At 42.1% G+C, this 23,871-nt stretch overlaps 1 protein-coding gene across 2 annotated transcripts in view; it reads left to right on the forward strand.

Moving 5' to 3' along the window:
• The window catches only part of CFTR (CF transmembrane conductance regulator), a 152,040-nt gene that overhangs the window by 116,987 nt on the left and 11,182 nt on the right, over positions 1 to 23,871 (forward strand). For both annotated transcript variants that reach the window (XM_043549956.1, XM_027820802.3), the window contains 3 exons: positions 2,577 to 2,819; positions 5,244 to 5,399; positions 17,465 to 17,554. In XM_043549956.1, coding sequence (XP_043405891.1) covers positions 2,577 to 2,819; positions 5,244 to 5,399; positions 17,465 to 17,554 — 489 coding nt within the window. The remainder of the gene's footprint in view (positions 1 to 2,576; positions 2,820 to 5,243; positions 5,400 to 17,464; positions 17,555 to 23,871) is intronic.

The following is a 23,871-nucleotide window of genomic DNA, read 5'->3' on the forward strand; positions in this document are numbered from 1 at the left end:
GTTGCGGCTGGGAACTCTACAGTGGTGTCCATTGGTGGGGAGGAACTCCCCTTCCCAAGGGTTTTGTACTTGCACAAAGTTCCATAGGCTATGGAGCTCGGGGGAGGAGGACATGACCAACCACTTTTAAGCAGTGGTCCCATGCTAAAATCAGTCTGGCTGCTGTTGTAGCATCGCTCCAGCTGCATGGTTGCAGTGCCAATCAAATTGGGCCCGGCTGCCCCTCTGTCCAGACAGAGGTCTGGCCAACTCAATGGTGGCTTCACCTGGCATATGGAGAGTCTGTTCCTGTACAGAGGAGCACAGGGGAGTCCACTGAGAACTCGACTCCTGGCAGCACCAGCTGAAATACTGTGTTGGTATGAGAGAGAGGGGAGACTCCCTGGCGGAGGGAGACTCAGGGTACCTCTGGGAAAAATGGGGCGGGGACAAGAATTTGCCCCCCTTCCAGAATTATCAGAGTTGGTGCCATTGGCATGACAAGAGGGATTGGACTTGTGAGAAGATACAAAGAATTTTGGTAAAGAATCAAATTCTTCCTATTCTCCCTTTCATGTCACCATGATAACTGTGGTGTTTAAACTAGGATCCAGACCTCAGTTTTTCAAGAGCTTTTTATCCTAAATCTGCAGACTTCCGAACACCTGGTCCTAACAGAAAACACTGTTAATTCAGCAGTGCTTCACTCATTGTATGGGGTGTTTCCTGATGTGAAGCTGTTTGCCCTGTGGAGTAACAAGCTGCATTGACTTCATCCTCAAAGCTTGTAAATTCCTCCAACTGGAGATCTACAGTTGTCTGGAGCTTACATACTCTGCTTCAGGTGCCTTTAACAAAGGCATAATACATTTTAAAAATGTGCTGTATCTTAACATGCAAGAGTAAAATGCCAACTTTAAATACACGTAACATTAAAACTACTGAACAAACTTCCTTTAAGCTTGGCTTGTATTTTGAACCTCAATGAGATATAAACAAGATAGCTAAGACTGATTTTTCTAGCTTCAGTTTCTCATGTAATCAAAGCACAGAATTTCTGCTCCCAGTCTACTGGGAAAGTATTATTGTCAGGCATACACACTGTAACTCAGACATGACTCAACATATTTGACTCAAACTTAAAAAAAGAGACACACCTTAGAGCTGAGGTCAGTTGGATTATTTCAGTCTCAAAATGTATGAGAGAAAATTACAAGCAAGTGGGAAAAAAAAGAGATTACAATAGAAGCTGGAATTCTAACCTTAATACATCAGGCACTAGCAGCATCTGCTATAACATAATGTGTCATATTTAAGTAAATATTTGGATAACAACTGAAGTATTAGAACTGTTCATGAACATTTAAAGGGAAACTGCAGTGGAGTAAGAACATACAGTTCTCTAGATCAGTGTAATGAATCTAATTCCAACATCCTTCATCAGGCTGTAGTATTTCTACTGCCGTACACCTAAACAAACAGTAGTGTCAAGTGCATAGGAAGGGTTCTTCCTGAAGAAAAGGTCAGACTGGAGGAAGTTAATGATGGTTCTCTCCCAATTTCTGCCACATGCATCACCAAAATGAAATGCCACTAATGGTTTTATTCAAATTGTTTAAATATGAACATCTCTCTCCTTCTTGCATACTTTGATCTGCAGTGAAATAAATCACAGGAGTGACATGTAAATTGTTATCAGTAGCTTTCAGTGTTCACATCCTCATAAAAACATTTCTGTCAGAGTTATTGTTTCAAGCAGCTTGCAGAGCTAGGTAAATACCTCCTCATCAGTTAACATTTTGAAGGTTGTCTTTGCAACCATAAGGACTGAAGATTTATTTATTTTTAAATTTAAAGTTGGATTGTGATGCAGGAAGGGAGTGCTAACTCAACAAGCCACTGACAGCCAGCATAATTCAGCCTTGTCTAAGCTCCCTGAACCATGACACTTGCTCCCCATCTATAGGGAAGCATTGTATTTACAACTACAGGCATAAAATTAAGCGCCATAAAACTTCCCACCCAATTTGTACAATGTATAGTTGTACAAAGGTATGGACAGTTTCTCAAGTACATATAAATGCTCAAAGATTTTTAATAAATGTGAATGTATAATGAACTTTCTGTTGTACCTGATATTAGAGTTGTGAAGCTTTAAAATTCCCCACATTCTGTAGGAAAAGGTGTCTCATTGTTAGGTGATCCAGTATTAGTCAAGGGAAGTCACTCATCAGGTCAAGAGCCCCCTGCAGGACAGGCGAGAGTTTAAGACTCCAAAACTGTGTCAATAATTATACTCTATTCTTACACCTAGATTCTCATCCAGGATTCTCAGAATCTTTAGAAAAGGTACAAAGTATTACTTTACCCAAGTTACAGTTGAGGAAACTGAAGCACGGACATGTCATGAGATTTGCCCAGTGCCATGAGCACAATCAGGAGCAGAACCAGGGCTCTCCACAAAAAGTCCCTTGCTTTAAACATTAATTCACATTATATCCTACCACAAAAACCCCAAGCTTTATTATGGGAATTACTGTTAGGCTGAGGTATTCAGAACAACTTCAGTGCTGTTTTTTTGTTGCTGTTGTTCCCAGATGCGGTCTGTAAGCCGAATATTTAAATTCATTGACATGCCAAAAGAAGAAACAAAAAACACTAAGCCACTAAAGGATGACCAGCTTACAGGGGTCCTCATAATTGAAAACAAGCATGCAAAGGATGAGAAGCCCTGGCCATCCGGAGGCCAAATGACTGTCAAGAATCTCACAGCCAAGTATATTGATGGAGGAGCTGCTGTATTAGAAAACATTTCCTTTTCAATAAGTCCTGGACAGAGGGTGAGATATTGTTTTGTCTTGTTTGAACTGACTTCAGTTAAGTTTATCCCCAAAAGTCCCTTTATGAGACAATTGAATTACTACAGTGTTGGCTGACTCTGGTAGATTTCTAATAAACAAAAACAGAAAATAGCTGCACCAACATAGGGTAATTATCTAAATCACCTAAAAAAGGAATGAGGTTTTCCCTTTGTTTTTAATAAGAACTTAGCTGTGAAGTTATTAGATACAGGTAGAAAAATGAGGGGACAAAATAGCTCTGAGCTGCTAGGAATCCTGAGAGTGGTTACAGCTCAGTGAAGTATGATAAGGACTTGTTTGGGGTGTGAAAGTAGAGAGTATTGATTACATACCTACATAATAGTTCACCAAGTTCTATTCCTGCACACGAATTTGGTTGCTTTCTCTGTTTGTGCTCCTCCCTGGGTGGAGGGAAGTTTGCTAATAAAGAGAGATTTTGGGGGCAGACTGATCCAAGCAGGGCACAGAATAATACAGGATGATGTGCCAACAGTAATGCATCACTAGCTCTAGTATTCAGAGGAATGTGAGCTCCAAACCACTCATCTGATGTGTAAAGCGGTCTTCAAAGGGCTGTACAAACATTTAACTCATCTTCACAGCCCATTAAGCCAAGATTTAGGAAAGCATCCCTTTTCAGGAAAGTCCCATTGAAGTCCAATAAGGATGCACTTAATCACAAATGTAAGTACTTTCCTGAATCAAGGCCCCAGTGGGGAAGACGTAGGCAGGTTTAGCCCTATTTCATAGCTGAGGAAACAGAAACAGAGAGGTTAAGTGATGTTCCCAAGGTCACCCAGTGAGACAGATCTCTAGCTGCTGTAAGCTGCCATAGCTCCATTGACTTTAATGGAACTATACTGATTTACACCAGCTGAGCATGTAGAGGAGCCAAAGACTGGAACTCAGGAGTCTGACTTCTTTTAGCGTCGTCCTCTAAACCCTCTCCCTCTGGATGAGATGTACGCTCTATGATACCTAACGTGTGGGTGGTGGATTCAATTTCACTCTACTTACTACCTGGAAAATTGATCAATGCCAAAGCATAATGAAAAGGAAAGATTTTGTATGTGCAGTAGAGAGATGGGCAAAATGCTGCCTTGCAATTAAAACAAGGATCCCTTTTACAGCAGTGTGCCTAGGAAGTTCATTCCAGTTTCAGAGGTTTTCCCTTTACTTGAAATGGTGAATACCACTAGGACTGGTAATGTCTCTAGAAGCGGAATGAACTTTAAGTGCACCATGGTATTTTACTTTGCAGCTAGATTCTTGTAAGTTCCTCCTATTGAGGATAATAGAAACAAGCATGAGACAGAGGAGGTAAGAGAGGCCAAGTATCTACAGTGCTTTTTAACTCAATGGTAGCAGCAAGTGCTTAGCCCTCACTCCTCTCTTGGAGTCAGGTCTGATGCTGTGTTGTTCACTTTACAGGGAGGGTCCTGAACAGCAAGAAATTTCCACCACTTCACTTCCAAAATTGTCTTGTTCCCATCTGCCAAAGGAGCCCAGGCTCAGATTGCACAGCATTAGCTGTGAGAAAATACGCTACAACAATAGCCATTAGTGTGTCAACATTTGCCAATTGTTCCCACAGATATTGCCTATTCTAAGTGTAGGGGATAAGAAGAGGCAATCTTCAATTCCACTGTGTGGGAAATGCAAACTAGTTAAATAGCAACCACTGTTTTTAGGAAGTATCAGATCCTTCTGCTGTGGCATAATTAGGGTCTCAGTGGTGTGGTCCTTCCTGCAGGATCCAGCCTTAATATGGAAGAGATTGTTTGCACAAGTATGATGGTCACGCATTTAGAAGTTCCTTCTTTGATTGATGTTGTCTCATCTGCAGTATTTTGTCAGCCCTGCTAAGTTATGGAGAAACCATAACAAGCATTACAACCATAACATAGTGCCAGAGTATGATCTGACTGGAGGTGCAAAGTCATCAAAGTCAATCAAGTTACCCCAGTGTAAGATCAGACTTAGGCCCATCTTAACAACATTGCTGAAATACAATACATGCTTGTTTTCCTTGGTTTGAATTTTAAGGTCTTTTCTGAAGGGGGATCCACTACAAAATGGAAGGGGAAGGGCTGTCGGGAGGATGGATAATAAATAAGGGTAATGGATAAGCAAACTTGTCCTCTTTGGTTAAACGCGGGACAGATTCTCTCCTTAGGTAGCTAAATGAGGTTACACAAAAGTAAGAGCAGAATCTGGCCCAGTGTTTCATATCTCTGCTGAGGTCCTTTACCTTTCCCAAAAACAATGGTAATACACATCCTATCCTATTAAGTTCTGTATGGGATAGTTCTTCAGTTGTGCTGCTACCTTGCTTTATGGTTAATGCATGAACAGTTTTAAGCAAGGATTCTCCATTCACTTTGAATTATTTTAACATTGCAGGTAGGTCTTTTGGGAAGAACTGGGTCGGGGAAAAGCACTTTGCTCTTTGCCTTTTTAAGGCTGCTGAATACAGAAGGAGATATGCAAATTGATGGCGTCTCTTGGAACACAATCACTGCGCAGCAGTGGAGAAAGGCATTTGGAGTTATACCACAGGTAATGACCAATGAAGTGACAAGGTTTTAAGTAAGATTTTTCCCAGTATCGTACCTGGTTATTTTTCCATATGCAAACAGCAAACTGATATGTTGAGCCTAGCGTTAGTTGCTTTTGACTGAAAATCAAAACCAAGAACAAAAGTGTAGATTCGGTGAAAGAGCAATGTGTAGCTCTCTTCTGAACAGAGCTCTGCTTTTCACCAACAGCTTGCTGCAACTCTTATTGACAGCGAACTCCTAAAAAGGGAAAGGTAGAGTACACGCAGGAAACACAAAGCATCACAGCTTCACTGCCTGCTTACACTCCTCATTGTTCCAAAATGCATTAGTGCCACTTGTAGAAAAGGGGAACCATCTGATTTGACGTGGTGATGTCACCTATTGTTTTTTAAAGCCTCATTATTACATTTTAATGAATTTGAATGATAGTTCTTGCACATTTCCCTTAACAAATTGGTAGTCATACTGCTATTAACTTTCCTCTCACTTTAGTGGCCTGGGCTCTGTTGACAGTTAGATTGAGGGCTGGCTTATATCCATCTATGGCAGTGGTTCTCAACCTTTCCAAACTCCTGTACCCCTTGCAGGAGTCTGATTTGTTCTGCGTACCCCAAGATTCACTTCACTTAAAAACTAATTGCTTACAAAATCAGACATCATAATACAAAAGTGTCACAGCACATTATTACTGAAAAATTGCTTACTTCCCATTTTTACCATATACTTATAAAGTAAACCAATTGAAATATAACTATTGTACTTACATTTCAGTGTATGGTATATAAAGCAGTATAAACAAGTCATTGTCGGTATGAAATTTTAGTTTGTACTGACTTCACTAGTGCTTTTTATGTAGCCTGTTGTAAAACCAGGCAAATATCTAGGTAAGTTGATGTACTGCCTGGAAGACCTCTGTGTACCCCTGATTGAGAACTACTGAGCTATGATACTTATATAGCAGCCATTCTCATACTATCTGAGCCCTTGACTATCGTAATGCATTTATCCTCACAACGTCCCTTTGAGATAGAAAGTACTAACACTTTACAGATGGGGAACTGAGGCAAAGAGATACTAGGACCTAGATTCCCAAAGGTATTTAGGCTCCAAACTTTCACTGAAATCAATTGAAGTTAGGAGCTTAAATACCTTTGAGGATCTGGGCCTAAGCAACTTGCCCAAGGTCACACAGCAAGTCTGTGGAGGAGCAAGGAATTGAACTTGTCTCTCCCAAGTCCCAGGCTAGCACCATCCTTCCCCTCTGGTTATATTAGTATGCTACCTGACTGGGAAATGAACATTATCTGGAGTAAGTTATCTAGAGTAAGTAGAATATTATGCAGTAGAATGAAAAATAAAGTGTAGTGATTGGTCATTTGTAACAGGAGAGAGAACTATTACAGATTAAACATCTTGCTTTTTATCTTATTGATGAAAATTGTTAGCCCTCTCCAAAAATGTTGATTCCGAATTTGTTGTATTGGCATTTTTATGTGTTTTGAAAGCTTTATGATGCATGAGTTTTCACTTACATACAGGATTTATCTTCAATCCTTAACAAATCATTTGAATGAAGCAGTATAATTAAATTAGCAAGAGACTACAATCTTACCAGTAAGACAGATATACACAATATCAGAAGGCAGAGAACTACAGTAGGCCAAGTTGCAGCTAAGCCTTCTACACCAGAAGGGGGATTCACTGAGTGGAGGATAGGTAGTGTTTCCAGTATCACCCACTTGCATAATGCGGGAGTTATAATTCTTCCTGAAGACTCTATAGGAGCTTCACTGCCTCCAGATACTGAATCAGTGCAGTCCTCAGCCAACCTGTTTGATTCACTTTTTGGCCAGCATTTTAGGCTTCACTGGGCCATTATTTCTCCCCACCACTGAGTGGTTGCAGCAGCTTCCTACCACCACAGCCTTGTCCCCTAGCAGACTTTCAACCACCAGCATTAACCACTAGAGTAAGCTGGACCCCATGGTGATTGTGGACCAGTGTTTCTGTCACTCGAGTGGCAAGCTTTGACTATTACAGAGAGTTAGGGTATGTCTACACTGCACACTCTTTATGGCAGTGTGTAGAATACATATGCTGCATGCCTCCCTAGCACGGGTATAAATAGCAATGTAGATGGTGAGACTCAGCTTAGATGAGTAGAATAAAGACATGCCAAAACCTCAGTGCATGTACTCTACGTGGCTCATTACACACCCAACAGTGCCTCCCCGATATACACTGCTATTTTTGGAAGTGTAGTGTCCTGCTGCCTCCCTGCTGCCAGAGCCTTTCTCCATCACAGAGAAAGACTCTGGCAGTAGGGAAAAGCTCTGGCAGGAGGGAGGCAGCAGGAAAGGCTCTGGCAGATCCCTGCTGTTGGAGCCTTTTCCTGACACATGTAGCTACATACCACAGTGTGGATGCAGTCGGCTTTTCACTGTGGTGGGTAGCTATACATACCCTACATGCCACCGCAAGTGGTATGCAATGTAGACATAGCCTTAATATTACATCAGTATTTGCTGATTAGCAGGTGAACATGTGAAAGACTTTCAAATAGCTGTAAAGATTGATTTCAGAGTGACAGCTGTGTTAGTCTGTATTCGCAAAAAGAAAAGGAGTACTTGTGGCACCTTAGAGACTAACCAATTTATTTGAGCATAAGCTTTCGTGAGCTACAGCTCACTTCATTGGATGCAAGAGATTGAGGGATCTTCACAAACTCTTTCATTAAAAAGGGCTCTGTCAAGTTACTCATTTTTAAAATAATGAGTTAATTCCTGGCTCTTTAAACTAATACAACCCAGGGCTCTAACCTTATTTCCTTTCTTCATTTGGGTACATGGGCCCAATTCTGCTCTCCATTACACTTGAATGGACTAATTGCATTCAACTCACTGGAGTGACTCCCAATTTGCCTCAGTGTAACAGAGAGAAGAATTTGACTCTTGTTGAGGGGTTGCTCATGAGTGCTGAGCATCTGTGGCATTGTCTTCTCTGTGGTTATGGGGAAAAAATAGCTGAAATGCTCCTTTTGGTGAGCATCAGGACTGGCTTAGATTTTGCAAACACAAAATGGAGTCACAACATTTTTTTTCTATTTCTCTTGTCTTTTTTCAGATTCTGACATTCTTTGTGATTTTGCTCCCCCTCCCAATACAAATATTTCAGCATTAGAGTTCATACTTTTCTTTAGGAAAAATACAAAGTACCCTTTTCCTGCTGCTCAGCTACACCCTTCCCCAGACGGAACCAAGACCCATAGTGCATTAACTTCCTAGTCTGATTGTTTTCCTGTCTGTGCTTTGTTGACAGTTTGGTTGGTCATACTCTGCCTACTGATCCCAAACTCTGCTGGTAAGCTGCCCTCTGGTTAGCTGACTTATCTCCTGTTCTCTCCCCTCTTCATTGCCTTGTTTCTTCACCTCCCCTTGTTTGACTGTCTCATCTCATAAGCTCCCTTATTTTCCCTTGTCTCCGGCCTAGTCTACATTTTAAAGGTTTACCAACATAGCTATGTTAGGAGTGGGAGGATGGGGAGGAAGAATCAAACCTCAGTCTAACCAATACAGCTGTGCCAGCAAAAGCCCTAGTGTAGATGCAGTTATACCAGCATAAAATGTCTTTCATTTAGGAGATAGTATAAGCTTTACCAGCAAAACTCCTTTGCCACTGTACGCTGCATCTCCCCTATAACAGTTTACCAATATAACTATACCAACAAATCCTTTCTAGTGGAAACAGATGAAACAAGTAAAAAAAAAATAAAAAAAGAAACAAGTGAAAAAGGTGAATGCCAACCAGAGGAGTTCTGCTCATATGCTCCTAGTGGAGCAAAGTGTCAGTCAAGGGCATGCAAATTTATAACAAAAAATACAGCTCTAAGGTAGCAAGTCTAAATTGGCAACAGATAAAGAGGAACCAAAGAAAGGTGTTAGAAACGGAGTAAATGGCAGTTTATTTCATGCTTTCTCCCATAAAATCCCTATCACCCACACAAAAATCCCCTCCCCCCCAAAACCCCATCACCCACCCCAAACCTCACTCCCATCCCCACCAAAAGGTAAAGGAGTGTAGTATTCTCTAGGGGTTAGGACAAATAATTTAGCATCAGGAGGCCTGGATCCTACCTCCATCATTGCCCAAAATATACAAGCTTGTGCAAGGAACATAACCTCTGAATTCCATTGTTTCTCCATCTGTCAAATAAAATAATATTTACTCCTCTGTAAAAGGGCACAAGATCTGAGGATGAAAGGGGCTATTATTATTATCCATATCTTTTGGTAGCACTTACAGGCTCCAAGCAAGTATCAGGGGTTCATTGTGCGAAGCACTGTACAAACAAGTAAAACAGACATTCCCTGCCCCAGAGAGCTCACAAGACATAACCTATGGCTAAAGACACACAGAGGTAGAGGACAAGGTAATAGTGAAGGTGGGTATGCTTAAGTAGCCTCAGTGGTTATGGTAATCAGAGTGCAAAGTATTATTAATAAAAGCCTTTCAGTGACAGTAGCCAAGTACCCATATAAATGATAGAAGCACTAATGTAAAAACAAACTTGATTCTGCAGCTGTCAGCAAAATACAATAGACTGAGATGACATTAGTTGTATAACCTGCTCCTCTACTAGCCAAAAACATGGGCTAGTTGTTAAAAGTTATGCATGTAGTCCAGTTTTAAAGTGCTTTTAATGTGGACATTTAAAGAGAACCCAGTGCCAAAAAACCATTATCTTTAGCCTCTTAAGTAAAGTTGCATGGCGTATGGGCCAGGCTGCCAGGCCCCTACCAGGTCTGTACTGCACTTGGAGCTCCTGTCCTCAAGTCCCACAGTCAAACGCTGAGCAACTTGCTATGAATCTGCACATTAATCCTCAGAAATTTCCAACTACAGAGTGAGATTAGCTCTCCACCAGCACCCTCCCCCGCGGGGGAAAAAAGTTACATACACCACACAGCCTCTTCCACCAAGAGAATAAAGAGACGTTTGTTCTCTAGCCTTCATCTCAGATTGGGGGCGGGGAGTTGTTTATCCCCTCTCTGGAATCTGGTCTACAACAACCCACAGATATTCAAAGTCCTGGAGAGGGCTGTTTGAACAATGTAAGAACATTGGAATGGCTGATTTTTTCTACACTACCAATCACCCCATGACAACCCTCCCTTCTCCTACCATCCCCCATCTTTGCCATTTCTTAAAATACAGTTTGATAATGGAAGGCCTCAGTTGCTCCATGGCATGCCTTTCTACAGCTGATTGCCCACGGTTGCCCTTTCTACAGATGAGGGTTCCTGCAGTGAATCACATGAGTGATCCATCTAATCAGGCTTCCTCTCCCTGACAATGGCCAATAGCAGATGCTACAGTAGAAGATGCAAGAAACCAAACAGGGGACAGTATGGAATAGCTACCCAGAGGGGAAGTTTCTTCTTATTCCTCATCAGTTATTGGTTGGCTTTTGCCCTGGGGGTTTATACCCTTCTAGAACATTTTTTGAAAACCTTAATGTGAAGCAGTAACTTGGATATCCGGTTTTTGAAGTATGGTCACAGTGTGCAAAGACCCACCTCATTATTCTGGGCAGTCCTACTAGCTGTCCTGCAGCAACAGTTACATCACATAATTCACAGGCCCGTGCATTCAGTAAGAGTGGGCAGCCATGTCCAGTCTCAATGTAATTAAGTTATCTTGTGCACTGTCGTTCATAGACGTTACACCTCAAGGTATTTGACTAAGTTAAATTAAGAAATGGCCCCAGAAATTGAGCAAGTTTGGATCTGAGCATATTGTGAGGTTGGGGACCATTTCTCATTAGAATAAAATGAAGAGGAGCCTAAGAACAAAATTAAGGAGTATAGGCAAGGGAACAGCATCATTGGATGATATGTAGCGAGTGAGGCTCTTATTCTGATATTGCTTTGATCACATTAGATGTGATCATGATGTCCTATTTCAGGCCTTTTGGCAGTATGGTATATCACATACAATTTTACAGATTTAAATGCCCAATATTTATTAAAAGAAATCAGGCATGGAGAATAGGTTAAATATACCCCATGGGACTGCAAGCTAATGAAAAGTGATGATACCTTTTGTTTTCCCCACACACACACACACTTCATTTTAAAGGAGTTAAGAAGGAAAAGTGACTTTTACCAGTTTCCAGCTCAAATGGTGGTTTGATTTTTAGTATTCAACCTACTTCCTTCCATCTCTCTCTTTATATTCCTGAGATGATTTCCTTTCAGAGTTCATAGGCAGGACTGTTATACAGGGTTCCAAGTAGCCTCTGTAAAATGCAGATAGCTGAAAAGTGCAACTCCCCATAGATCCCCATAGGAAGGGTTTTGCAGAGTCTGAAATCTTGCAGTGGATCCAGGGAAATCAGCATGACAATACAGTGGGCCATCTGCTGCCTTAGTTCCATGTGCAGAACTCCTACAGAGATCAGGAAAGGCTCCACATGCTTACTGAGGGCAGCATAGAGATTGTTTCCTGCTCTGAGGGCTCAATCTTGCAAGGTACTGAGCACCTTCAATTCCCAGCAAGATCCATGGAAGGTGAGGGCATTTAGTATCTTCAGGGGTTGCTCAGCACCCTGCAGGACTAGGTCCTGAAAAACTTGCAGAGAGCCCTACAGTTTTCAGTGCTTTTATCTTCCAATTCTCTGTTGTAAATATTTTAAAACTGATGAAAGCATTCATAGATGCCTGTGAAACCAGAACATTTAAAGCTTTGCATATGGAAATTAAAGGGACACCCTCAATCTGAAAAATCACATTTCCATCTGAAAATGTTTTACCCGCTCTCATGATGATAACCTCAAAGATGAGGGAAAGAGAAAAAAATTTCTCTTTCGGTTTGCTTACTTTCTTCCCATGACTGCACTTTACGTGTAGTCACTTGTCACTATTTTACAATGAAGCATGCTCTTCCTCAACTCCAAAACCTGTGAGAGTGTGAGAGAGTTTGCAAGGAGCAGCAGCATAGCTGGAAGCAGAATGGATGCGTATAGCTGACCGAAGGATGACGATTCCATTGTGCAGCAACTTTCAAAGTTCATTTTCGTTTCACATTGGAGTGAAAACTAAACCCTTCAAATGTTTTCACAAAAGGCTTGCATATGTGTAGATAGAGGGCCCTGGCCTGGGGTAGTCCCACCTTCAAGTCCCTGCTTTGCTTGATTCAGAGCAGAATTTCCATCCCAGATCACTCAGAATCACAAAGAGCAGGTCCTTGAACCTGGGTCTCCCCCATTCTAGGCCAGTACCTAACCACCAGGGAGTCTAGCTGTCAGCCTTCCTGATGAAAGTTTTGTCATTATCAATATGTTCTGAAGAAACATTTCCCCACAATTTCATTTTGGCAAAAATGTTCTGACCAGGTCAACTGAAGAGGCAGTTGGTTACAGTGTGTACAGAAAGGGCAGGGTGGAGGAGTGGTGGGCCTGAACAAGTTTAGGGGTATTCTTCCTGGCTCATCTAAACATTGGCAGAAATATCCTTATACATATTTGTAAGTGTAAAAGAAACACACACACACACACACACCAGAGTACACAATTTAAAGGACACTATATCAGAAGAGTTAATTTAAAAGAATTCAAATTGTCAGTGTCCCATTAAATAACCGGAAGAATAATGTACCAAACTTGAGATTATTAGATCAAACATTCAACAGGCCTTGCAATATTTTACACATTTTATTTATACCAAGACACTGTTTTCCAGAATCTTAATGGCAGTGCAGGTATGGTTTGTCATGTAATTGATTCAGACAGCTAATTCCTGACCTAATTTTTTTTCAAGTATTGGTGTTGGATATATCAGGAATTTTTAAAGGTTCATTCTTCATGCCAGGAGATATCTCCCCAACTTAGTATTTCATGTAATATCAATATGCACAATAATGCCAAACTTTACAGGAAAAAAATCTCTTTTCTTTCCCAGTCTCAAAGTTAAAACTCAGACGATACAAGAATTTATATTCTGATTATAACTCTTCATGAATGCTAATATACATGCAAGCACTGGACTCTTACCACTTATTAATGAAATAAATTTAGTGAACATCATATAGGCCAGCACAAACTTATTGGCTGGCAGTGACTGCTGGCCTGTGACAAGGGACAGTGTCACTTGGGGGAAGGCAATAGGTTTAGGGGAACATGGCAGATCTTGTTAAACCCATTCATGTCCCAGCCCCAAAGGGACATTTTTAAGGTCTCAAGGGCAGGGTTCCAAGAGCTGTGCAGGCTCCCTTGGTTCTCCTCCAATAACAAATGGTTCCCATCATTGTGGCCAATCAAACCAATCTGTCTGCCTTTGTTGGGATATGAGGGAAACTTGGAAAGAGCCTGAGATCCCTTATAGACAGTATTTCCCCCTCCGTATTCTAGAACAGAGTGTAGACAAAGGAGGAGGGTTGCTCCTGTCTATTATGTATAGGAAATTGTTATTCAAGAGGTTTTAGGGGTAAACTCCATTTTCCACTACATGTAATTACTAACTAAGGAGCACATTTTCTGGCTGGGTGACATGAGATCCCGTCTAGAAAACATACATGCATTATAGATCTATATTTCTGCATGTAACTGCATGGGTAATAACGGTAACTATGTGCACAAATGCCTATTTAATTGCCTCCCATTTTCAAATTTCAAGTTGTAATGAACCCACTGGCTCATTACTGAGCTAGGGAGAAAGGATTTAGCCAGTGTAAGGAGCTGGGTTAGCCAAGTCAATATCTGGCCAGTAAATAATCCCCAGAGTACAGAGAAGAAAGTATTCTGGAGTCAGAAGGAACAAGGCTGGGCCAAGAGACAGACTGTGAGAGAGCTTGGGAGTTGGCAGCAGAACTAAGGGCAGGCAGCAGGCAGCTTAAGAGCTGGGGCTGAAACCAGAGAGCTGGGCAGAGAAGCAGCGTGTTGCCACAGCACAGTGGCCTGAAGACAGGAGGTGTGGGGGTAGCTGAACATGGGACGCCTTGGAGAATAGTGCTGCAGGGATTCCAACAAGACTCTTACCTTTATACCCTGAACTGGCCTGCCCCTAGAGTCTGCTTAAGGAACTGCGGGGTTGCTCTTCTATCGTCATTAAGTAACGGTAGCTAGGGTATTTGCACCTTTTAGTTTCCAGCAGTCCTGGGAAAGTTAATCTCTATTACTCACATCTGTGTGTAGCCTCTGAAGGGCCTAGCACTTCTGTCTCCTACACAGCACTCAACTCCAAGTCTGTGGTGCCCCTAGCACACTACCAGACATCTAGAGCGGACTTTTGTATGACAGCACTCAGTGGTGTTCTTAAGAGGGGTCAGTTACAGTATTTGGTGGCAATTACCACCACACCTACTTACTACTGTATTTCTGCACTATTTTACCTTGGCACTTGCCTATGATAGGATGCCAATTCTGACTATAAACTGTAGATCATATCATCACCTTGTGAGTGTTTATCTAGGGTGATTTTGAACTGGTACCCAAGATGCAGAAGGTTCCATATCTATTACCAATCCCCTGAGACATCCAGTTCCCCATTTGCCAGGTTTTCTTGGTGCATTCATAACCAGCACAGAATTCCCTATATTTCACGAGCCATTTTTTCGTTTGAAACATCTAACATTTACAGTGGCTTCTTTGTAATTTGACTCCACACTGCACATGTGAAACTAACACAATACTTACACAAGTGAGCCCTGTATAGATATTAAGGAGCTAGAAAGAAGGAAGCATCCTGCTGAACTGTGCAGGAAGGTGCCAGAATTCCGGACAACGCCTCACCTCATTTGGGAATAAAATGCACTTTTTTAGGTGCTATACTTTAAGGCAAAGACTTTTTGAAAGCAGCATTAACAGGAATAGCAGCAGTTTCAGAACAAGAAGATGCTGTACTTTGTGTGTGTTGCACTTGGGAAGGAATGCTAGTTAGGTGTTATGAACCTTTTCTAAAAACTGGTTTGTTCAGTTAACTTTTCTTCACTGCTGCAGGACTAAAATAGCTACTTTATTAGTTAACTACATGGCAAATGAAGTGTGAATGCAGCCATATCAGACACAGTCTTCTCACTGCTGTTAGCTCCACAGTGCCCAGTAGTCATAAGAATCTAATCCTGGTGCAAATATGCTCACCACCAACAAGAATTGTGACCCCTTTACGGGTCCCTGCTGCCCGGAGTTATGAGGGAGAGGTAAAGGGGGCATCACTTTAGCTGAGCAAGAAGGAACTGGAAGCCCAGCTCAGTTGAAGGGCATTGTTCTGTCAGACTTACCCGGGGGCATGGGGAGCACATTTATATCCTTTGCCCTCCAGACAGAATCCTCTTTCACACTGACCAGCAGTGCAGGAACCTCATTTAAGCAGCTCCAGTGAGAGCAGAGAGGGACTCAGCACTGGTTTCTCATTTCTGAAGCCCTGAATAGCGCCAATTTATATCTGAAATCTTTGAATTAAGGCTATTTGAACACATATCCAAACCACTTTGGAATTTGACCAAAGGCATCACTGTATAGTAGTTCATCTCTGGGGTATTCTGAGGACTGGAGTCCCAGGTACACCTCAGGTTATGATTGTGTTAGTTTGGTCAAACTATGTGGGGAATTGTGTATTCCCCTAGCCATACTTGATGTTAGCTAATGTTTTCAGTGTCCCACTTTTAGAAGCATCAAAAGACACACTAAGGCTAAAAGTCAGTTTCTGCAAGAAATTAAACAGCTGTAATCACTTTCATTTCAAAATATGTTTCTTTTAAATAAACATTTCCAATAGGAAGACAAAAGGGATGAAGAGAAAATATTGGCTCTCAACTTTATCTACAACTAACATTTGTTCAATGTGCACAGGGGAAGGAGCACAACCATTATAATATTTCCCACTAAGATACTGTGACATTCATTGACAGTGAATTCTGTCTGCTATAGGCAATAAGGTGTATCAAGTGACAGAGCAGGTATCACGTTAGTTTCATCTCATTAGGAATAGTTGTGCAATCTCAGTACCATTTGAAGTACAGTACTTTATTTCTATCAGAATCTAATACACCCCCATAATGTAAAAAGAGATTAAGCAAATATTTAATTTCAGCTGTGTCATCACTTTCCAAACTACAAACTGCACTATAGCATCACTACAGTGACAGGCGTGGTTCTCCCATGAGCATAATTAATCCACCTCCCTGAGAGGTGGTCGCTAGGTCGACAGAAGAATTTTTCTATTGACCTAGTGCTGTCTACACTGCGGGTGGACTTTTCACACCCCAGAGCAACATAACTGGGTCGAGCTGACTTTTGGGTATAGATGTTCACTTATACCAGTAAAAATAAGAAATGGAACTGCTTCTGGTCACATTGAAGTTAAAGGCAAAACTCCTACAGACTTCAGTAGGAGAAAGATGATTCTCAAGATTAAGAAATTTTCAGCCTCTCCACACACCCCTCCCTGACAGGGCACACAAAAGAGCGGAAGAAAGAGTTGCACAAAATGCCTGTATAAATGGATTATTGCTATTCCTCTCATGACTCAGACTTTGCTATGTGCTGAGTATCACTGGAACTAAACTGAGGCACAGAACTGCTGTTAAGTTTACACTGGATTGCGGTGATACATAAGGAAGTATTATGAAGCTTGGGTAACTTTTGGTTGGTGCTGGTCAGTAAATGGATTTTCTGTTCCACAGGAAAACTCAAGATTTTGAAAAAAAATCATCCAAAATCTGGACAAAACCCCTGAATTTTGGGGGCACTTAAGTTCTGAAAAAGAATATTTTGAATTTATCTGGACTTGAAGCATTTTATATAAAGTGTTTAACTATATAATGAAGTCAATTTCAAAATACAGTCATTTTGAAATGAAAAAAGGTTTTTTTCAAAAAATGTCTAAATGGGATATTTTGACATTTTCAAACCTTTTTTCTTTCTAAAATGAATTTGTCAAAACAATTTTGTGAAAAAAATTTGGTTTAATTAAAACAGCGTTTTTTGACAATTTTTTTTCACCATCTCCACTTTTGGTATGCCATGCAGTTTTAAAATGATTTCTTATTTATTTTGTACTCCCACAGAAAGTGTTCATATTTTCTGGGTCTTTTCGGAAAAACTTGGATCCTTATGGACAATGGAGTGATGAAGAATTATGGAAAGTAGCAGATGAGGTAAAGCTGTTCAATAGTATTTGTGTTGTTCATCAATACTATTTGTGTAACTCCCCTGTAATAAAGGGAGTTACAGTGGGAAGGAATTTAGGTCAATAAGTATAAAATTATTATTTATGTAGCATCATACATAACATGGTGCTCAAACAAAAAACATTGTCCCTGCCCAGAAGAGTTTACAGCAGAGGTGGGCAAACTATGGCCCGCGGGACCATCCTGCCCGGCCCTTGAGCTCCCGGCCCCTCCTCTGCTGTCCCCCATCCCCTGCAGCTATGCCGCCGCATGGGCAGCGTGGCTGGCTCTGGCCAGGCAGCGCGGCTTCCGGTCCTGCCACTCTGAGCAGCATGGTAAGGGAGTGGGGGAGGGGGGTTGGATAAGAGGCAGGAGGTCCTGGGGGGCAGTCAGGGGACAGGGGGCAGTTGGCTGGGGCAAAGGTGGTCAGGGGACGGGGAATTGGGGGGTTGGATAGGTGTGGGAGTCCTGGGGGGCCTCTCGGGGGCAGGGGTGTGGATAGGGGTTGGGGCAGTCAGGGGACAGGGAGTGGGAGGGTGGATAGGGGGTGGGGTCCTGGGGGTGGTTAGGGGTGGGGGGTTCCCGGGAGGGAGTGGTCAGGGGACAAGGAGCAGGGGGGGGTTGGATGGGTTGGGGGTTCTGAGGGGGGCAGTCGGGGGGGAAGTGGGAGGGGGCAGATAGGGGGTGGGGGCCAGGCTGTTTGGGGAGGCACAGCCTTCCCTACCCAGCCCTCCATACAGTTTCACAACCCTGATGTGGCCCTCAGGCCAAAAAGTTTGCCCACCCCTGGTTTACAGTCTAAATGGGATAAGTATAAACCAAACAATTACAGGTTAAAACAGCAAGTATTTGGTGCTTCTATTTAACAACTATTATCGAGGCCATGTCTACACTATGGGTACTATAACAGCACAGTTATGGTGCTGCAGCTATGCCACTGAAGTGCTACAGCGAAGATGCTTCCTACAGTGATGGAATTTTGTCCCCCCCAATCATAGAATCATAGAATATCAGGGTTGGAAGGGACCTAAGGAGGTCATCTAGTCCAACCCCCTGCTCAAAGCAGGACCAATCCCCAACTAAATCACTAACAATCACTGTAGTTAATCCATCTCTCCAAGTGGTGGTAGCTAGGATGATAGAAGAATTCTTCTGTCGGCCTAACTGCATCTACACCAGGAGTTAGATTGGCTTAACTATGGCAATCAGGGGCATGAATTTTTCACATCTTTGAGCAACACAGCTAGGTTGATCTAAATTTTAAATGTAGACAAGGTCTAAGACAGTTTTGCAGATGGTCTTTCTCATAGTTGTTCTTTCACTGCCTGACCAAAGAGAGATTTAGAAATGTATATGAGTACCCTTGCTTCTTGCTCCTTAAACAAACTGCTTTACATCACCAGGCCATAGCCTGCCATCAGTCTGTGGACTTCAAAGGAAGTTCTTTGCATAGACATGTTGTAGGTAGATCATTGACAACATATAGCCCACCCTTTGTAAAGTGGAGTTTTAAGTACTGAGTAGGTGACATATCTTTTTTTAACAGTGACCACATCCCCTAGAAAGTCAGCTGCAGCCAATGTGTAAACTGCCTATACCCTCAGCAATGCTTGATTCTTCAAAGGTCAGCCCCAGGAAGGAGATTCTAAACAGATTTTGGGTTTTTCACTCACTCACCTTCTCCAATTATTTTTTCATTATAATCCAAACCTCTTCTTTTCTCCTCCCAAACCCCTAAAAATACTCAGACTTGGTACTGTCTGTGTGCAGTTCAAAACTGTCTATGGCATTAAGTCTACCTGTTACTGTTCAGTGTATGGCTTAACCACAACTGTAATTAAATAAAATGTAGCTCAAGTGGTTATATTGTGTTATATTTACATAGTGTCTTAGAAACAAAACATAGAGAAAGGTTAATCCCTTGCTTATTACCCAATAAAGCTGCTTTTGGCAGAGCCATGTAGAGGAAACGTTAATAAAACTTGCATGCAACACAGTCTGAGTGCTCTGATCTATTATTTAACACAGGTGAGGTTTCATGATATGGCTCTGCTGGATGACCCAGCAAGAAACACAGATGAGGCATTCAGAGTAGCAGCCCTGTTAGTCTGTATTAGCAAAAAGAAAAGGAGTACTTGTGGCACCTTAGAGACTAACAAATTTATTTGAGCATAAGCTTTCGTGAGCTACAGCTCACTTCATCAGAAGCATTCAGTGGAAAATACAGTGGGGAGATTTATATACATAGAGAACATGAAACAAAGTGTGTTACCATACACACTGTAACCAGAGTGATCAGTTAAGGTGAGCTATTACCAGCAGGAGAGCGGGGGAGGGGGGGAAGAGGGGACCTTTGTAGTGATAATCAAGGTGGGCCATTTCCAGCAGTTGACAAGAAGGTCTGAGGAACAGCGGGGTGGGGGGAGAATAAACATGGGGAAATAGTTTTACTTTGTGTAATGACCCATCCACTCTCAGTCTTTATTCAAGCCTAAGTTAATTGTATCCAGTTTGCAAATTAATTCCAATTCAGCAATCTCTCGTTGGAGTCTGTTTTTGAAGTTTTTTTGTTGAAGTATTGCCACTTTTAGGTCTGTAATCAAGTGACCAGAGAGACTGAAGTGTTCTCCAACTGGTTTTTGAATGTTATAATTCTTGATGTCTGATTTGTGTCCATTTATTCTTTTACGTAGAGACTGTCCAGTTTGGCCAATGTACATGGCAGAGGGGCATTGCTGACACATGATGGCATATATCACATTGGTAGATGTGCAGGTGAATGAGCCTCTGATATTGTGGCTGATGTGATTAGGCCCTATGATGGTGTCCCCTGAATAGATATGTGGACACAGTTGGCAACGGGCTTTGTTGCAAGGATAGGTTCTGGATTAGTGGTTCTGTTGTGTGGTGTGTGGTTGCTGATGAGAATTTGCTTTAGGTTGGGGGGCTGTCTGTAAGCAAGGACTGGCCTGTCTCCCAAGATCTGTGAGCGTGATGGGTTGTCCTTCAGGATAGGTTGTAGATCCTTGATGATGCGTTGGAGAGGTTTTAGTTGGGGGCTGAAGGTGATGGCTAGTGGCGTTCTGTTATTTTCTTTGTTGGGCCTGTCCTGTAGTAGGTAACTTCTGGGTACTCTTCTGGCTCTGTCAATCTGTTTCTTCATGTCAGCAGGTGGGTACTGTAGTTGTAAGAATGCTTGATAGAGATCTTGTAGGTGTTTGTCTCTGTCTGAGGGGTTGGAGCAAATGCGGTTGCATTGTAGAGCTTGGCTGTAGACAATGGATCGTGTGGTGTGGTCTGGGTGAAAGCTGGAGGCATGTAGGTAGGCATAGCAGTCAGTAGGTTTCTGGTATAGAGTGGTGTTTATGTGACCATCGCTTATTAGCACCGTAGTGTCCAGGAAGTGGATCTCTTATGTGGACTGGTCCAGGCTGAGGTTGATGGTGGGATGGAAATTGTTGAAATCATGGTGGAATTCCTCAAGGGCTTCTTTTCCATGGGTCCAGATGATGAAGATGTCATCAATGTAGCGCAAGTAGAGTAGGGGCATTAGGGGACAAGAGCTGAGGAAGCGTTGTTCTAAGTCAGCCATAAAAATGTTGGCATACTGTGGGGCCATGCAGGTACCCATAGCAGTGCTGCTGATTTGAAGGTATACATTGTCCCCAAATGTGAAATAGTTATGGGTGAGGACAAAGTCACAAAGTTCAGCCACCAGGTTTGCCGTGACATTATTGGGGATACTGTTCCTGACAGCTTGTAGTCCATCTTTGTGTGGAATGTTGGTGTAGAGAGCTTCTACATCCATAGTGGCCAGGATGGTGTTATCAGGAAGATCACCAATGGATTGTAGTTTCCTCAGGAAGTCAGTGGTGTCTCGAAGGTAGCTGGGAGTGCTGGTAGCGTAGGGCCTGAGGAGGGAGTCTACATAGCCAGACAATCCTGCTGTCAGGGTGCCAATGCCTGAGATGATGGGGCATCCAGGATTTCCAGGTTTATGGATCTTGGGTAGTAGATAGAATACCCCAGGTCGGGGTTCTAGGGGTGGGTCTGTGCGGATTTGTTCTTGTGCTTTTTCAGGGAGTTTCTTGAGCAAATGATGTAGTTTCTTTTGGTAACCCTCAGTGGGATCAGAGGGTAATGGCTTGTAGAAAGTGGTGTTGGAGAGCTGCCTAGCAGCCTCTTGTTCATATTCCGATCTATTCATGATGACGACAGCACCTCCTTTGTCAGCCTTTTTGCTTATGATGTCAGAGTTGTTTCTGAGGCTGTGGATGGCATTGTGCTCTGCATGGCTGAGGTTATGGGGTGATGCTGCTTTTCCACAATTTCAGCCTGTGCACGTCAGAGAAGCACTCTATGTAGAAATCCAGTCTGTTGTTTCGACCTTCAGGAGGAGTCCACCCAGAATCCTTCTTTTTGTAGTCTTGGTAGGAAGCTCTCTGTGGGTTAGTATGTTGTTCAGAGATGTGTTGGAAATATTCCTTGAGTCGGAGGCGTCGAAAATAGGATTCTAGGTCACCACAGAACTATATCATGTTCGTGGGGGTGGAGGGACAGAAGGAGAGGCCCCGAGATAGGACAGATTCTTCTGCTGGGCTAAGAGTATAGTTGGATAGATTAACAATATTGTTGGATGTGTTAAGGGAACCACTGTTGTGGCCCCTTGTGGCATGTAGTAGTTTAGATAGTTTAGTGTCCTTTTTCTTTTGTAGAGAAGCAAAGTGTGTGTTGTAAATGGCTTGTCTAGTTTTTGTAAAGTGCAGCCACGAGGAAGTTTGTGTGGAAGGTTGGTTTTTTATGAGAGTATCCAGTTTTGAGAACTCATTCTTAATCTTTCCCTGTTTGCTGTAGAGGATGTTGATCAGGTGGTTCCGCAGTTTCTTTGAGAATTCATCACACCATTTATCATTCTGATGTTTTTCTGGTCATATTAAAATGTCACTGGAAGACATACTTTTCAACCAGAATCTTTAAAGATGAACTATAATGCTGAAATGAAAAGCATCCTAATAGGTGCCTCATATCCCAACTAGCCTGGCTGCCTTGGGGATAAGAATCGAAGGCGGGCATTCAGCGCAGTCATACGTTGTGACTAATCTGTATCAAAAATGTTTTCCAGCCATTGCAATTCTCTAGCTTACTAAAGACAACTCAGAATGTAGCACTTTGTGACATCACTTCTTCCAACACATGTAGCAACTTAAGTCATGGAAAGATACATTCTGGGATGGGGTTAACAAACCCAGAAGTCCCATGGGAATGGAGGAAACAGTGGAGCTTTAGATTTGATTTTACCAAACTGGTAGAAATTGATGGTTTTCTTGCTACGCTGATGATTTGATAATGTTCCTTCAAGCTCCCCAGGATATATAAACTCATGTTTTTAATGAAAAAGTTAATACAAAGTTTCTTCAGCTAAAGATAAGCTTGTACTATGACAACCAGAGCCTCTATCCTGAAAACACTTGAACATGTTTTAATATATGCATATGAGCAGTGCATGTATTTGAGTTCATGCATAAATTCTTGCAGGATTGGACCACAGATGACTAATTTTATTTAGCATGAGCAAAAATAATAGTACTATAGCAATCAAAATATGCCCAGAGCCAGCTGTTATTAAATATTAAAATATAAATAATGTACATATAAGACCATATAAAAAAACCAGGCCATTTTTGAAAAATGCTTATCAGATCATGGTAAGGAGTGCCAACATTTCAAGATGATAGAACAAAAAACAAAACAAACTACAACCTTTGCACTTACCTTTCACTGTCTGGTATCGGCATATCTGACTAGATAATTAATTTATGGTCCAGCAATGCCAATCCCAACAGTCTTTTCCCACCTTTATCACCACTAGTCTCTCCCTCCCTTGTTTCCGTGGCAGCCTCCAAAAAGCACACTAGTCTGTGTCAAACATCAAGAGTCTCTCTCTCTCTTGAGGAGGGCCACACATCTATTGTGTAGATTCAATTCAAAAGGTGCCAGCTTCAGGATCCAGGCAATAGTTGCCAACCTCTCTGGTCACTCTCAACTTGTGTAACCAGCAGCATAATTACCTACAAACCCAAAGGAACATACAATTATACAACCCAGAAATAAGCTGGACACACACCAATCACCTTTGGAACATAAGGAAGTCTTTCTCTGATGAGATTTTTTGAACCTGCTTCCCCACAGTCCTGCTTAGGTGTCATTTAATGCTATTCAGAGTGGTTGTAAAATAGCTCTGGTAGCACTTCACCCTTCACTTTGCACAGGTATAAGTGATGACTCAGGCTATGAGACCGTTTCAC

This window comes from Chelonia mydas, chromosome 1 (genome assembly GCF_015237465.2).
Source record: "Chelonia mydas isolate rCheMyd1 chromosome 1, rCheMyd1.pri.v2, whole genome shotgun sequence".
NCBI classification, from domain to species: Eukaryota; Metazoa; Chordata; order Testudines; family Cheloniidae; genus Chelonia; species Chelonia mydas.